This window comes from Chaetodon trifascialis, chromosome 18 (assembly GCF_039877785.1).
Source record: "Chaetodon trifascialis isolate fChaTrf1 chromosome 18, fChaTrf1.hap1, whole genome shotgun sequence".
Taxonomy (NCBI): Eukaryota; Metazoa; Chordata; class Actinopteri; order Chaetodontiformes; family Chaetodontidae; genus Chaetodon; species Chaetodon trifascialis.
This window is the reverse complement of record NC_092073.1, coordinates 16,635,618-16,650,000: the sequence shown is the minus strand read 5'-3', so window position 1 is coordinate 16,650,000 and position 14,383 is coordinate 16,635,618. Positions and strand designations below refer to the sequence as shown.

Below are 14,383 nucleotides of genomic sequence, written 5' to 3'. Positions count from 1 at the left end.
CTCTTACTACTACAGATGGTTTAATGTCATGATTATCAGATAAGCGCACCTTTTTTCCTGCGTTTGCACTAGCAAGACGACAACAGCAGCTTAGTTTAGCGAATGGGCCCACTGCTTGAGTACAAGGCACGGCCTGTTGTGCTTATAAACCATGAACTTTGATTTAAAATGGATCATTATCAAATTAGTATTTAACTTTTGCTCATGATCAAATGGTTGAGCAAATTTCACATAGAAAGAGACACCTTGAACAGCCAGCAGGAACATATAGTGCTGTATAGACTAAGAAGTGGATAAAGTTAAAAATCCAAACATCAAACTAAAGTGAATATTGGTTTAGTTTGACAGGGACTCTGTATCTCATTTTAGTGTAAGATGAAGCTCAGAATTTATCCAAGTCCTCTGAGAGATCACATGACTGCCTTATATACAGAATTTTATATCTAACTGTAAATGGCAGCCTTTAATATGAACAGATAGGAGCTGTCTTCTTTATCCTTGATTCCCACTGTATGCCCATGATGGATTCAACCTTAAGCCTCACAACGGCAATCTCAGTGGAGTCTTGGCCTTTTGTTGTGAGTCAAAGCCAAGTTTCAGATCCACTGAGTTCAATTTTTTCCCTTTAAAGATCAAGGGATTCATGAATGAGTGCCTTCATCTTTATGGAAAAAGAGAAGGAGGCTTTTCAGCACAGCGGTCTGTACTCAGAACTTTTCTGATGTATTATTGCAACTCATGTGTTTCTCTGCAGAGCGTCTGCGTCAGTCCATCATATGAGATGTCACTCTGGGATTGAGTTATGGCTTGAAATTATGCACATGTAACTTTCCAGTGAATGAAATGTTTTTCATCCATTTAAAGATTAAAGATAACTAAGCATATCAGATAGGACATGTACAATTAATGTCATTTTAAAATGCTTTTGCTGAGCTGTACACAGAAATGCACTTGGAAAACCGCCTGCCATAACTTTAAAATGACCTTCACATCCCATGCTCGGTTGCCTCCATTGCTGCATTTTCAGCAAGTCCGTGCACTTTTCTGTGCTGTTGAAGTTCTGCAAACAAGTAGCGTTCGCTTCAGTGACAGCTCTGCCTGAAACAAAAAAAAAAAACAGGCTTTCTCTAGACTTAATGCCTTTGTTAATTTGTTTACCTTGATCAAATAGACCTCATCAGTAGAAGAATTTGTCTCTCGAAAGTGTTGTGCGGTTCCTGAGTTATAACTCAACACAGTCACTCCATTTGTCAGAGAGCCCTGACAGTCAGCCTAATTAGTTTGGTTGTGACAAAGGAGCTGTCTTGTGGAAACCAGGAACATCAATCCATCCATGCAGGCATGTGTTTTCATAATGCAGCCAATACAGCGAGCAGAAACATGCCTATTAGGCGTCGGGTGAAACTGCATCTAACAACAAGGTCTAATGATCTGTTTGGTTAAAAAGAGAACGCTTTAAAGGTGTGCTGTAAATATATCCGTCAGGGTGTTTTGCATCTTTTGATAAGTTGCAGTTGTTTCCTACCTGGGTGTTTTGAACAAAGCCTACATGCAAGTTACAAAGGAAACACGTAAGGTCACGTGAGCTGTCACTCATTGGCAGTGAAGATATTCTGCCTGCCTTCTTATCATCGTTTGTGTAAAAACCTATAAAAATGGGAAATGTTTTCACCTTTCCATCTCATTTCATGGAAGGTCATTTTCTCTCTCAAACACAGACAGCGCTTTTATCATGTGCAATATTGCTTTTGTAGACATTCATATATTTCATGAAGCACATCATATAAACCAGAGCCATAATTTTGCCGTAATAGTTTTTCTTCAAAATCCTGCAGTCAGAGAGGACAGTCAATGGAGACCGTCATCTATCATTTAAGAGTCATTTTAACAGTGAGACATTAAAGTTAGCGCTTCCCAGACTCTCCTGACATCCCTAAAAGCCACTTTTACATAATCCGGAAACACACACAAAAAAATTTACCAGTTCCCTCAAAGGTTTTTTGGCCCCTGGCTGTCTTTAAAATGTTCTACGACATCATTCTCTGGGGGATGTTTTTTAAAGGCACTGTTCACACATTCACAATGAGAACATCCTCTCTGTCCCTGTTACTGGTTGTCTGCCAGCCGTGTGTGTGTGCGTGCGTGCGTGCATGTGTGTGTTTCATTTTCAGATATTAAACAGTCAAATATTCATGTAATTAAATATTTATAAATACGGGGGAGTTGCTTTGAGTGGGTCTGTTAAAGTGACTCCACAGAATAACTGAATATATCTCGTATGTGTATTTATGTGCGTCTGCAGTCAGGCAGAGCATTTACTACTTTTTTATGACGCTTTTTTTATTTTCCGCTATATTGACTTCTTCCGCTCAGAAAAGCACAATGCTAATCTTGTTTATTCTAGTACATGCCGCCCAATTATCGTTCTGCTCTTGTTTTTAAAGGGTCATTTCACCCAAATTACAAAAAGTATAAAAACATTTCGGTGGTGTCACATCGCGCAGATCGTTTCATTCAACAAGATTTTGAGATATCCATCGCTGAGAGTTTTCCCATGACCCCATTAAAGTGGAGATAAATGGAATTTAGTTTTGTTTAATTTGTTCCTCTTTAAGAATTCACCTCAGCAAAGTCTGTGGAGCACTATGGACGTGTAACCGAGCACCACAGACAAAAATCTCTTCACCACTATTGTACTTTAATGGCAGCAGAAGTCTCAACAGCAGACATATTAAAACCAGAGAAAATTAAACCAAAGCTATCTGAGAGTGGACATCCCAGTTCATGTGTGCACAAATATTGACCCTGAAAGAGGGAAAAAGCATGGAGACTCCTAAAAATAGATTTTTGCTTGCATATGTCTCACGAAAAATATGAGAACACAGTGTACAGTATTACCTTTTACAGTCAGCGTCTTTTAAAAGTGGAAAGTAGGCCACATCAATCAAGTATGCAAGAAATGCAGCCTGCGTTTTGTGCAGGTCTGCAAATGAGCATTTCTGTATTCGATGCTGGAAGATAATTGAGCATGCAGGAGTGCATTGTTTTTGTTTTTAAGTGCAGGTAATACAGTAAACAATCAGAAGGGTAAAGGCCCACTGCAATCCACTTTCTATCTCGCACACAGAAGCCTATAGAGAAATAAACACATTTGTGAGTACAGTATCTTCACCCTTATATATCCAGTCTGTGCCGTGCAGCCTGGGACTGCAAACGTTTGCAGGATCCAAGGCAAAACTTCACTTGACCTGAAAAATGGAGGTAAAGTGCTGTACTCTGTCTTCCACATAAACATACAGACACATACACTCACATAAGATGAGCCACATCCACTGAGGTGATTTGATCCCCTGTGGAGAGGAGATTGGTAATGTTTTCCACCTTTGGGGAAATCATTGCCAGGTTCGAGAGAGAAGAAGAGACCTTTTGTAGCCTTGTGGCCTCGAAGAAGCTGCGTAAGCCCTGAGCTCCGTCTTGAAACCAGCGTTTGATGTCGACTGAGGGAGATAGACTAACTGCAATCCGTACAGCCGCCTTTTATTTTGCCAGCAAGAGATGCTGCAGCAGTCTTCTCACACTGAGGCATATTGATTTTCCCACTTCCTACAAAGATGGTATGCTGTAAGTCGATGTTACTTTGCATTTTCATACCACCTTTGTTTATTTGCTTTGGTGAGCCTCAAAGCTTCGGGTGATGTAAAGAAAATTAAGAGTGGATTTGACCGCTGTGAAGCTGCAGCCAAGATTGGTTATTGTGTTAGATGATAGAGAAAGAAAAATCTATTTTTCGTGTGTCTCATCTGAGCCCAAAGAAGCATGGCATCTAAACAGAATTGAGCCTGCTGTGCTGATGCAGTGCAGGTGCTAATGGGCATTAACATTCATAGCCTGACTTGTTTTATCTACTCTTGCATTTTGTTTGCGCACCTTGCTGTTCAGCACACAATCACTTTAAATGTAATGAAGTCTCAGTGGTTTTCGGAGGCTGTTCACACAAAGTGAAAAGGACCAAGTTGTTTGGCTCTTCTTGATGTTTTTTATTCGTTTGCTTCTTGGTGTTGGGTTGTGAAAAAGGGGTTTTTATGCACCAGTTATTGGAATTGTGCTGCTTCTGCTGTGGCTCAAGACAAATCTGCATGGTGACCGTTCACTAAATCCCACCCATCAATCATAGATTAGTGAATATAACTAATCACAGTCTGTCCAAGAGACTGTTCTGACCCAAGCTGCAATTGTTAGCACGTCTGGCTAACTAGCTTACAACCTACTGTAGTAATCAAGCATTAGCACAGCCAAGCGCGTGCATCAAAAATGAACTACATTAGTTTGCACGGTTACAAGAGTCTGTCTGTCTTGCTCTTAATGTTAACTGAGAGATCTGAGCAGTTGCTGTTTTTGAAGCTTTTTTTTTTTTTTTTTTTAATGTTAGGGATAATACTTCTATTCAGCAATATAAAAACACTGATGTTGCTCTACGTTCTTGTCTTCCACATGGATCATCAGCTGGTGAGGGTCTTTACATCATGTCGTGGCTTTAGCTTCACTCTTTTTGCATGGTATCATGCAGCCATCCAGTGCAAAATTAAACCACTTTGACAGATATTTTGTTTAAATGAGTCAGCTGAAACACTGAAAAGTCAGCCGGCGACAGCATTTTCATGCAGCTAATGTTAGCCTAGTTAGTTTCATCAGTTGCACACTACAGCTGATGAACTTTGCTCATTTCAGCCTTCAGAATTGACAGTAAAGGGATTAAAAATGAGAAGCCTGCTTTCCTTGTCTGTTTCAGAAATTGCTAAGAATTTAGCGTTAAATCTGCCACTGTTATCGCTGTGAGCAATGTGCAAGAATGGAGGGTTTGACAGGCGTGAAAACAGTCTCTAAGAGGGGTGTGGCTCAGCAAACAGCCAATTAACAACATGCACGGAAGACCAATTACAACCCAAGAAGTATTGCTTCAGTATCTTAACTGACATATTCATTACTATTTCAGAGTTGTAATATAGCCTGTCCAATCGTTGGTGTGTTATATTGAAGTTGGTTTGACCAGACAGGTAGAGACACAACTGGGTCAGTCAGCTGCGATGGACATACAGCATAATACATAAGCACAGCTGTCTATGAGCTTTCCTCATGTCACTGTAGGCCGTACCTGACAGACACGGCAGAACCAGCAGATCCTCTTCTTCTTGTTGATAAACTGCACTTTACAAGCTAGCAGCATCAGAATTCAGCATGGATATGCAGCCTGTCAGATACACTATGTATTTGTATGTCAGTGCGTGCGTGTGTGTGTGTGTGTGTGTGTGTGTGTGTGTGTGTGTGTGTGTGGCTAGCAGGCAGAAAGCCAGCATGACCCAACTTCAGCTTTTCAGCTTTAGTGCAGTGCTGCAGACAGCTGTGCCACAAACACGCTGCTGTGGATCACCGCGAGGGCCTTTTATTTAGGTCACATTCTGTGCTTCAGCGGCCAACAGAAGGGATCTCTGTCAACTGCAATGAATACCTTTAGTTGGACACAGCCCACTTTTTAAGTGCCCTGCATGAAGCGGACACTGTGCGTGTCTGTGTGGTATGTAGTGAGCGCTTTGTATGAGTTGACTCTTGTGAGTATATTGCAGATGGCTGTGGGGAATGACCACTCTATATTTTTTCATTTTCACTCTAACAATGCAAGAGTTATATATTGGTTTAATTTTCCCTCACAGTGATTTGAGCCCCTGGTTTAGCACAGACAAGGAAATTGCATGAATAATTTCACCAATTTTTCAATTAATCCAGCAACCAGTTTACAGCCACCTCAAAGACAATAATAAATCTGTCTCACTTTATATTCATGCACATGAATACATGCTGCATGTGCCCTACACAGTGTCCTCCAGTTATGTAAAGAACTGACATGATATTTCATTTCACTGCTCTGTCTCCCTCATTTTCTCTTGTTATGTTTCCCCGCGTCGTTTCCTCAGCCCCCTCCTCCTCATTTTTTCCCCTTTTTTTATTTATCACAGTGGCCTTTGGTAGCGCTTTATAAATCGCAGTAATGAATTCCCCGCGCAGGCTCGGCCGCACTGCTGTCACAGCGCTACGCCGGGTGCGTGGGCTCTTATTATTGTCTCGTTAGCTTCACCTTCAGTCCATTGGAAATGGTGCGGGTTCAGTGGCTAGCCAGCCACATTCCCAGATGGGTAAGGAAGGCAGTTTAAGGGCGCTGATGGATGCCATTGTTTTCATGACACCATGTAAGGGAGAGGTCGTTTATTGCAGCTTGCCTCGACCAACCCAGAAGCTGTCAGCAGGGTTTTACTGGCCAATTAGTTTGCCCGTAGAGGAGAACTAGAGGTATAGAGGGAAAGCATGAAATCAGGCTGTGATCATTTGTTGTGTTTGTGGGTGGGGGGATGTGCATGCGTGCACATGGAGCAGGTGTACTGTAAAGAAAAAATAAATGCACTCTCTGTGTACTAGCTGATCTGCTACATCATCTCTTAAACCATATGAGAGGTTAAGACTCTGCAGAGGTTGCCTATGTCTCTGCACTCCCATCATCAGTTTCTCATTAGATTTTTTGTTGAGTTGCACTGATGCTTCATTTCGAACAGTGCCCTTGAACAAATATAGCACACACACTCGAGCTGGAAATAGATTTGAACTCATCTTGATACCTCGCCTTCCTTTGTTTCTCGCTGTTTCCTCGATCCTCTGTCAGTTTTTTTCGCTGAAATCTTCCAGAGCCAACGGAGAAGTGGAAGAGGAAGCTTGAGGACAGATTTGGATGTCAGGGACCACATGCCAAGTGGCTGCTATATTTAGAGATTCTCCTTCTGAAGTTTTGAAGGGCAAAAATAAAAGAATAGGTCCAAGTCCTGTCAACATCATCAAATTTTCTCATCCATGAAGGAGTGCCAAAAAGCATCTTCTTCAAATTAAAGCAGACACAGACATACTCTGTGCCGTGAGTGTATGCAAATATGAGATATTTATACTTCTCTTTTCTGTCTCTCTCTTCGTGTTTGTTTGTCTGTTCTTCCTCATGGTGGTGTGTTTCTTTGTAGAGCTAGTTTTGGGGCCTGTGCGAACTTCCCGCAGCAGCAGTTGGATGTGCGCATCGACCCGGCCACGATGACAATGAAAGGCCTGTCCAGCAGCCGCAGTCACCACCACACGGTGACCTGCGACCCCTCCTACGACTCCATGACCCTGGGGCACTCGGACCGTCGCTCCTACTTCCTCAACCCTGGGGAGGCTCATCCTGCTGACCACCCCTGCTACACGCAGCGCAACTCCTTCCAGTCTGAGTGCAGTGCCTACCCTGATCTGGCCAGCTGCACCTTCCCTCGCAGACATTACAGCTCTCACCATGAGCTGAAGGAGGAGTGCGGCGCTGTGGTGCCTTATACAGGGCCGACAGGGAGCAGTAAGGGAAGTGGAGGAGGTGGTGGAAACAACAAAAGCATCCCTTCTAACCTGCTGGAGCAGTTTGAGCGCCAGGCACCTGTACGGCGTGAAGGCTACCACACACTGCAGTACAAGCGCACTGCAGTGGAACACCAACGGAGCGACAGCCCTGGTCGAATCCGCCACCTTGTTCACTCTGTCCAGAAGCTTTTCACCAAGTCCCACTCCTTGGAGGGGCCCTCAGGGTCTGGTGGAGGAGGAAGCGGGAGGATGAATGGCAGCAAATCCAGCCCAGATGACCCACCCTCCTCTTCTGGCACCCTGAAGCACAGTAAGCGCAGTAAGAGCAAGGACCGCTCCAAGTCGGAGCCGAAGATGCGCACTGCCATCTCCGGCTACTGGAGCTCAGACGACACGCTCGACCGGGAGGTGTGCCTCTACCACCACCACCACGGGGGCAGCAGTGGAGGCCTGCCCTCTGGGGTCATGACCATGGGTCGCCACCCGGACAAATCCCAGTCGCAGTACTTCATGGAGTCCTACAACACCATCAGCGCCCACTCTCTCAAGACGTCGCGCAGCAACAACGACGTGAAGTGCTCGACGTGCTCTGGGGGCAGCGGCGGCGGTATGCCGCTGGTGGGCGCCCTGGATGCCCAAGTGCAGCTGAAGAAGAGCTCGTGGTCCTCCACTCTGACGGTGAGCAGAGCAAGAGAGGTCTACCAGAAGGCCTCAGTCAACCTAGATAAAGCTCTAGTGAAAGCCGAGCAGGGACGCACCTGCCACTTCTTACAGGTAGGACTGTTACAACAGCCCCACCTCTCGCATGTCCTGCTTCATGCAACCTGCAGTGCCAGCTGCTCCTCCATGCTTCTGTATTTCTGCATGTGTGTGTGCATCATGTCATCTGCTCGCATGTGGATGTTTATGCCATTTCCTCTGTGCTGTACCGTATGTGACATAGCATCAGATAGCGTACTTAGACTTCACATTTACTCAACTAGAGAAATAATGCAGTAAGCTGATTTTACATCCGTTATCTAACAGGTCATGTTCATGCACCATCACCATGAATCAGCATTTATTTTTTTTACAGTGTACAAGCACAGGAGAGCAGAGCAGAAACACCAATCTAATCTGTTTTCAGAGCATAAATGGCAAATAGTCACCTTTAACTACATTTATGCACCTGCTGAGTGTGCTGGTGTTGGTCATAACAGTGTTGAAGTGTGTGTGAGTGAGAGTGTGTGTATCTTATTCACAGAGTGCTACTACGAGATCAGAGAGAGCCGGAAGTGAGCAGACAAAGAAATTAAAGAGAAAAAACCCCTCAGGGCTTAAGCTAAATGGATCCACACACACGCAGGGACACACACTCATGCAAACACGTCAGTGGGTGTCAGTCACTGTTTTGCAAAAGATAAAAGTGTTTCAGATTGCATGGACCTCTTCACATCGAGGTGAGCTGCAAATATGAGCCAGAGGAGAGAAATGGAGAGACAAGGCAGGGAGAATAGACGGGAGAGTGTGCATGTGTGTGTGTGTCAAGAGAAGGAAAAGGACCAAAAGAGATCAAATAAGGGCAAAAGAGGAGGGTGTGAATGAGAAAGTGAACGGCAGAAAGAGAGAGTGAGGGAGCATGAAAGACAGAGAAAGTTCTGTGTGGCTGTGCATTTTAACAGCCTTGAAAACGGAGCGAGCAGATCAAGGAAGGATGTTGTCGCTGCAGTACGGCAACATTTCTCCCAGCCTAAAAGAGCCATCGCTTTTTTTCTCGAAGAAAAGACGGAAGGGGGAAAAAAAAAACAGCCTTTCAAGGAGAGCAGCCCGAGTAGTTAGTCTGTGCGACGTTTCTTGAATCCTTAAAACAAGAAGTTGAAGTGTTATCTGCTTCACCTCCTGGGATGTGGTCCTGTAATCCATTGCTTAAGGCTCACACATACATGAGCACACACATGTGCCCCCTTCAATTAATACCTAATCTTTTGATGCACTTGTGCAGCATTCATTTTAAATACACTACATTTACTACACTGCGAGGGTAATAGTACTAAAAAGCATGACATCATTTATTTTTTTATGGCTTTTTCCTCTATAACAATAAATTCTTTTGACGTCATCCCAGACTCGGTCTTTCCCAAGATGTTAACAGTCCGTAGTTGCCCCCTGACATCGAAGTCAGCTTGGTTTCCTAGCTACGCACCAGTGTGTTGAATGCTTCTCGTGCACTTTTGTCTCACTCTGTATCTCATTTCTTTCACTTCAGAGCTGGTGCCCTAACAGCCACTCACGTTGGGACTGCAGTGGTTCTGCTGAACAAAACCCCCTTTGTTTTCTCTCTCTCTCCATGTCTGCTGTCTGTGACTCTCTCTCTCTCTCTCCCTCTTAGATTAGGACTGGGAGATAGCTTTACCTCCTTTTATTTTAACCTTCGTTAGTGTGTGCGAAGAGTCAGGAGAGCAGACAGAGGCCAGGGTACTGCGACATTTTGTCTAAACAGTTCATTCCCTGCATTTGAAATGCCGCACTCAAAACGGCACAGACAGCGCAAGCTTATGGTATGATGGAGGCAGGTCCTGCATTGATACTGTTACTACTGAATGTTTAAGTACACTGTGTGATGCAGGTATTTATATCAGGCCAGGGCAGAAAATGTTGCAGCCCTGCTTCAGTTCATGTGTAATTGTATGAGCTATCATCTCTGGAGGGCGACCTGTGTTCACTCCCTCTTTACCTCATCTCACCTCATCTCCGCAGGTGCCTCAGGATGACTGGAGCGGGTTCTCTCCGCTGGGGAAGGACGACGAGATCCCGTGTCGGCGGATGCGCAGTGGCAGCTACATCAAGGCCATGGCGGAGGAAGACAGCGGCGACTCGGACTGCAGCCCCAAACCCTCGCCCAAGGTCCAGGCTCGACGAGCCAGCTACCTGAAGGCCACGCAGCCGTCCCTCACAGAGATGACCACGCTCAAGTAAGTGTGTGTCAGGGCTGAGGTGTTCTTTTAAATTCAGTGTTTTCATCAGAAATGGTCTTCAAATTACATGTTTTTTCCATTCATAAAACAGCACATCCTCACATTTTGAGAAGCTTGAGTCATTTTAATGTTTGATATTCTTGTTTGAAAAATGGCTCGATTTGCAGACTTGAATACATTTTCCGTCATCTACCTAATCGCTTCGGCATTTATGTACGTTCACGTCTGGTGAAGCTGCTCGCCTGCCTGTGCATTATGTTTGAGTGTGAGTACAGGACATGTTTCTGAACATAATGTCCAAGCGTGCACATACTGAACAGTTCCTGTGAAACAGGCGGGAGAGATAAGAAGAAAGAAAGAGAGAACAGTCGACAAACAGAAGGAGATGAAGGCAGTCGATGTTACTCAAGCGTCTGCCCGACAGCAGTCTGGCTTACGCGTGAGTCCCTGAGTCTCAGTGGCCACAGCTTAATTACCTGTTCTGTGTTTACAGCTCGCACACACACTCCTGTCTTCATAACTGGCCTCTGTATCTCCACAATCTCACACACACACATACACACTGAGCCTTAATTGAAAATACATGATACCGTTTCATGTGCTGAGGTCTCTCTAAAAATAAATACCATGTTCTCGAGAAGCGCATTGTGGTTCGAGAACATGCGGGGGATATTTTTTCTTCCCCGGATCGAGCCTTTTTGAAGATCTGAGGTTAAAAGCTGTCTGAAGAGTTTGATGAAGTTTTTTTCTTGTTGCATGAAGCGTTCACTGCTCAGCAGCATAGTTTTTCCCAGCACGAACTCGTAAAGTATTCAGCAATATTAGACGCCATCATGAAGATTTCTGAGTTTGCAAAGCGTTGAGATGCATCCGGCTGACGCCATTGTCCACAGTTAAGATGCTGGTTAACCTAAAGAAGCTCAGTGGTAATGTTCTCTGACTTAATATCCTTCAAAGCACCCAGGTTAGCGAGCTTCTTTGGAGGAAAAACCCATCGTTTGTTCCAAACCAAATAACAAAAGTCACATCTTACAGACCAACCTCCTGCTTTTAAGCTGCTTTAATCAATCAACACACATTTTTTGTGCAACAATTACCAACATTTCAGGTGTGCTCAGCTTTGGTTTTACCTGGAAAAATTGTTTAGATTGTCTCGCCAAACCTAACTGCTGTCTAACTGCCCGTGTTTCTAGGACTGAATCTATGAAAAGACACAAGTGGCAGTGAAGCAGAAATTTCCTTTAATTCATCATATGTCCCTGCACTATTTTCATTAGCAGACAACTCATGGCCTAAGTGTCTTAATACAATATGAGCTCATACCCGGTGAAACTATTGTCCATCATTCTGCCTTGATACAATGAAAGACTTGGATACACAAGTCTTGTGCAGCGGTGCTGGGCTGTGACTGATTAGCTGTGTAATATACAGAGATGAGAGGAGCACCAGTGGGTGCTCAGTCACTGTTACTGGTTGCACAAACACAAGCGCACACACGCACACACCCTTACGTAAGTGCAAGTGGCGCAGCTTGGGGCCCACTAATGACTTGAATTTGGCCCGGGGAACGCCATCATCATCTGATGGAACCCAGTGGAACAAACCAAGCTGCGGCGCTGCGCATTGGAGATAGAAAATGAGGCGGGAGCAGCTGACGTCTTGTTTTCACACTGTGCTTTTGGGAGCTGGCACAAGTCCGTGTTACACTCGGCAATGATTAAATAATCAGCTTTGTTCTTCCATATGTCTCAGAGCCCATCCTGTGCCCACTGTGTCCTTGACTAGTGATGAATTGCTCCTGAGAAGTTGTGGGATTTGTTTACTCGCACCCAATGCTAACCTTCGTCCTTATTAAAACACATAGCGCACAGATGAAGCATGTATTTAAACGGCTGGGATTATTCCTGGCTGACAGATGAGCTCAGGAGAAAATGACATCCTTTCTCGCTTCCCTCAGTCTTTCTTTTTGCAGCAAATTCATTTATTCTTGTCCCAGATTTTAGCCTGTTTATTTTTTTATGTCTCAGCCAGAACAGACATCCTGAATAATAGGTCGCAGTAATCACATCTCCGTCTTTCTGTCCTTGCATCCGTCCAACCGCAGTCGTCGCTCTGAAGGCTTTTATTCAGACAGTGACTAAGAGGAGGGGAAGGAGCAGAAGGTAAAATGAAATGGAGGAGAGGGAAGGTGGACAGAGAGACCCTCTCAGGGGGAGCCGACTGACAGGAAAGACAAGGTGAAACAAGCAAGGGAACAAAGTGAGATGATGGGAAAGACGAGGAAAAAAAAATAGATCCAGGATTACAAGAACAGTGTAATGCAGCAGAAATCAACAGACAGCTTCAGCTTCAGCCCTGATTGTCAGAGGGGAGCATGTGTTCATTAATGCCACTTGTTCCATAGAGGGACACCCTGGGATAGACTGAACTCCCCCCCTTAGGTGGTACTGATTACAGGCTAGGTCTGCCATTCAAGTTGCCACAAAAGACATATTGGTTGTGCCTATAATCAGCCCCACAGGGAAATCAAGAGCAGATGCAGATAGGGATAATGGTGTTGGTAGATTCCTCGACTTGATTCCTTTGTGCATCACCCACAATCACAGTCTCCAGGAAGCTGATCGGGATGATTCATACCAATCTCTGAGGTTTGAGATGCTTGTTAGATTTTCTTTGTTGGGTTGTGCCTTCTTAGGGTTCAAGACCATCGTTTTCGTCAGCGGTTTTAAATATCTTTATTTAAAACTCCAAAATTCTGAAAAATCACACTTGAGAAGTTCGCTATTTCTGCTGAAATAAATAATAATACAAAATAAAAGTTGTTGTAGATACATTTCCGTTAATCTACTCATCAATTAATTGTTTCCGCTCTGCTTTTGGCTTGTCGGACAGCTCGTAAACATGTGTCTCCTCTGAGGCTCCATATCAGAGAAGGGTAAATCACTGGTTTTGGGCTATTTTCATATCCGGCTTGTATGGCTGTGGCGTCAGGACAGAGGGTCTGACAAAGTTGTAGCTCTTCTATGACTCTGACCACAAACCAGATGCCGCTTTTGCCTGACAACCCCACAGACAAAGACTGGTATAAATATGCATTACAAGCACCGTGCTACTGCACAACTGTGCTGATGAAACGAACAGGCAGGCCTCAGTAACCATTGAGAGCTGTGATACAGTCGCTTTCAGTTGCTTGTAGTCAGTCTTCAAAAGCCCGGAGGACAGGATGGCTACATGGAGATGTGTTTTAAAATTAGCAACTGTTCTTCATCACCTTTATTCACATCTAAGTAGCTCATCTGTGCCTCCATGAGCCCGTGTCTCTCCAAAGTCTTCCCCGCTCCATTCTTCTATCCAAGAATGAGTAATCCAGTTTGCTTTGCTGTGGTAACCACACTCTATTTTAAGGAGGAAATACATAATTAAAGCAGACCTGACCTGGAGGCAGAGAGTCATAAGAGTTGTGTGTGTGTATATGTGTACAGTGTGTGTGTGTTTTGATATATTCACAAGAGTGTGAAATCAAGGCGTTATTGGAATAGACTTTCTAATCTGAGTCGTATTCATTTTTCTCCGTGTGCTTGTTTTCTGGAAGTTGGTTTAGTAGGCCACGATGTTCATCAAGAGGAAAGCGAGTCAGCTTTTTAGGTTTTATTTCCCCTGATTAATGAATTGTTATGCTGGCATCCAACTGCTGCGTAACCTACACACACACACGTGCACACACACGCCTTTTCACATGTCCCCAAACACACACGCGCGCGCACATAGGCGTGAAGCGTGCTGAGCGATCGGATTGGAGGCAGGTGAGAGCTAATGAGACACCTATTCATCTTCTGTGGAGACGGGGACCTGTTTGTGCGTGTGTGTGTGTTTTTGTGCTGATTATGTGTTTGTGTTGTATCTGTTTTTAGATTAAACATGCTTCACACACACTCACACAGACACACACAGTTCCTCTTCTGACACATGTATGTGAGTGTTCTCACTGTTAAGTGTTTTAGAAAGTGCTT

The 14,383-nt window shown here is 44.3% G+C and overlaps 1 protein-coding gene across 1 annotated transcript in view; it reads left to right on the top strand.

The window, feature by feature from the left end:
• Positions 1–14,383, top strand: part of dlgap1b (discs, large (Drosophila) homolog-associated protein 1b) — a 91,873-nt gene that overhangs the window by 41,848 nt on the left and 35,642 nt on the right. Inside the window, exons 3-4 of the mRNA XM_070986167.1 lie at positions 7,056–8,193; positions 10,156–10,370. Of these exons, the coding sequence (XP_070842268.1) occupies positions 7,123–8,193; positions 10,156–10,370 (1,286 nt within the window). The 5' untranslated portion in view covers positions 7,056–7,122. The remainder of the gene's footprint in view (positions 1–7,055; positions 8,194–10,155; positions 10,371–14,383) is intronic.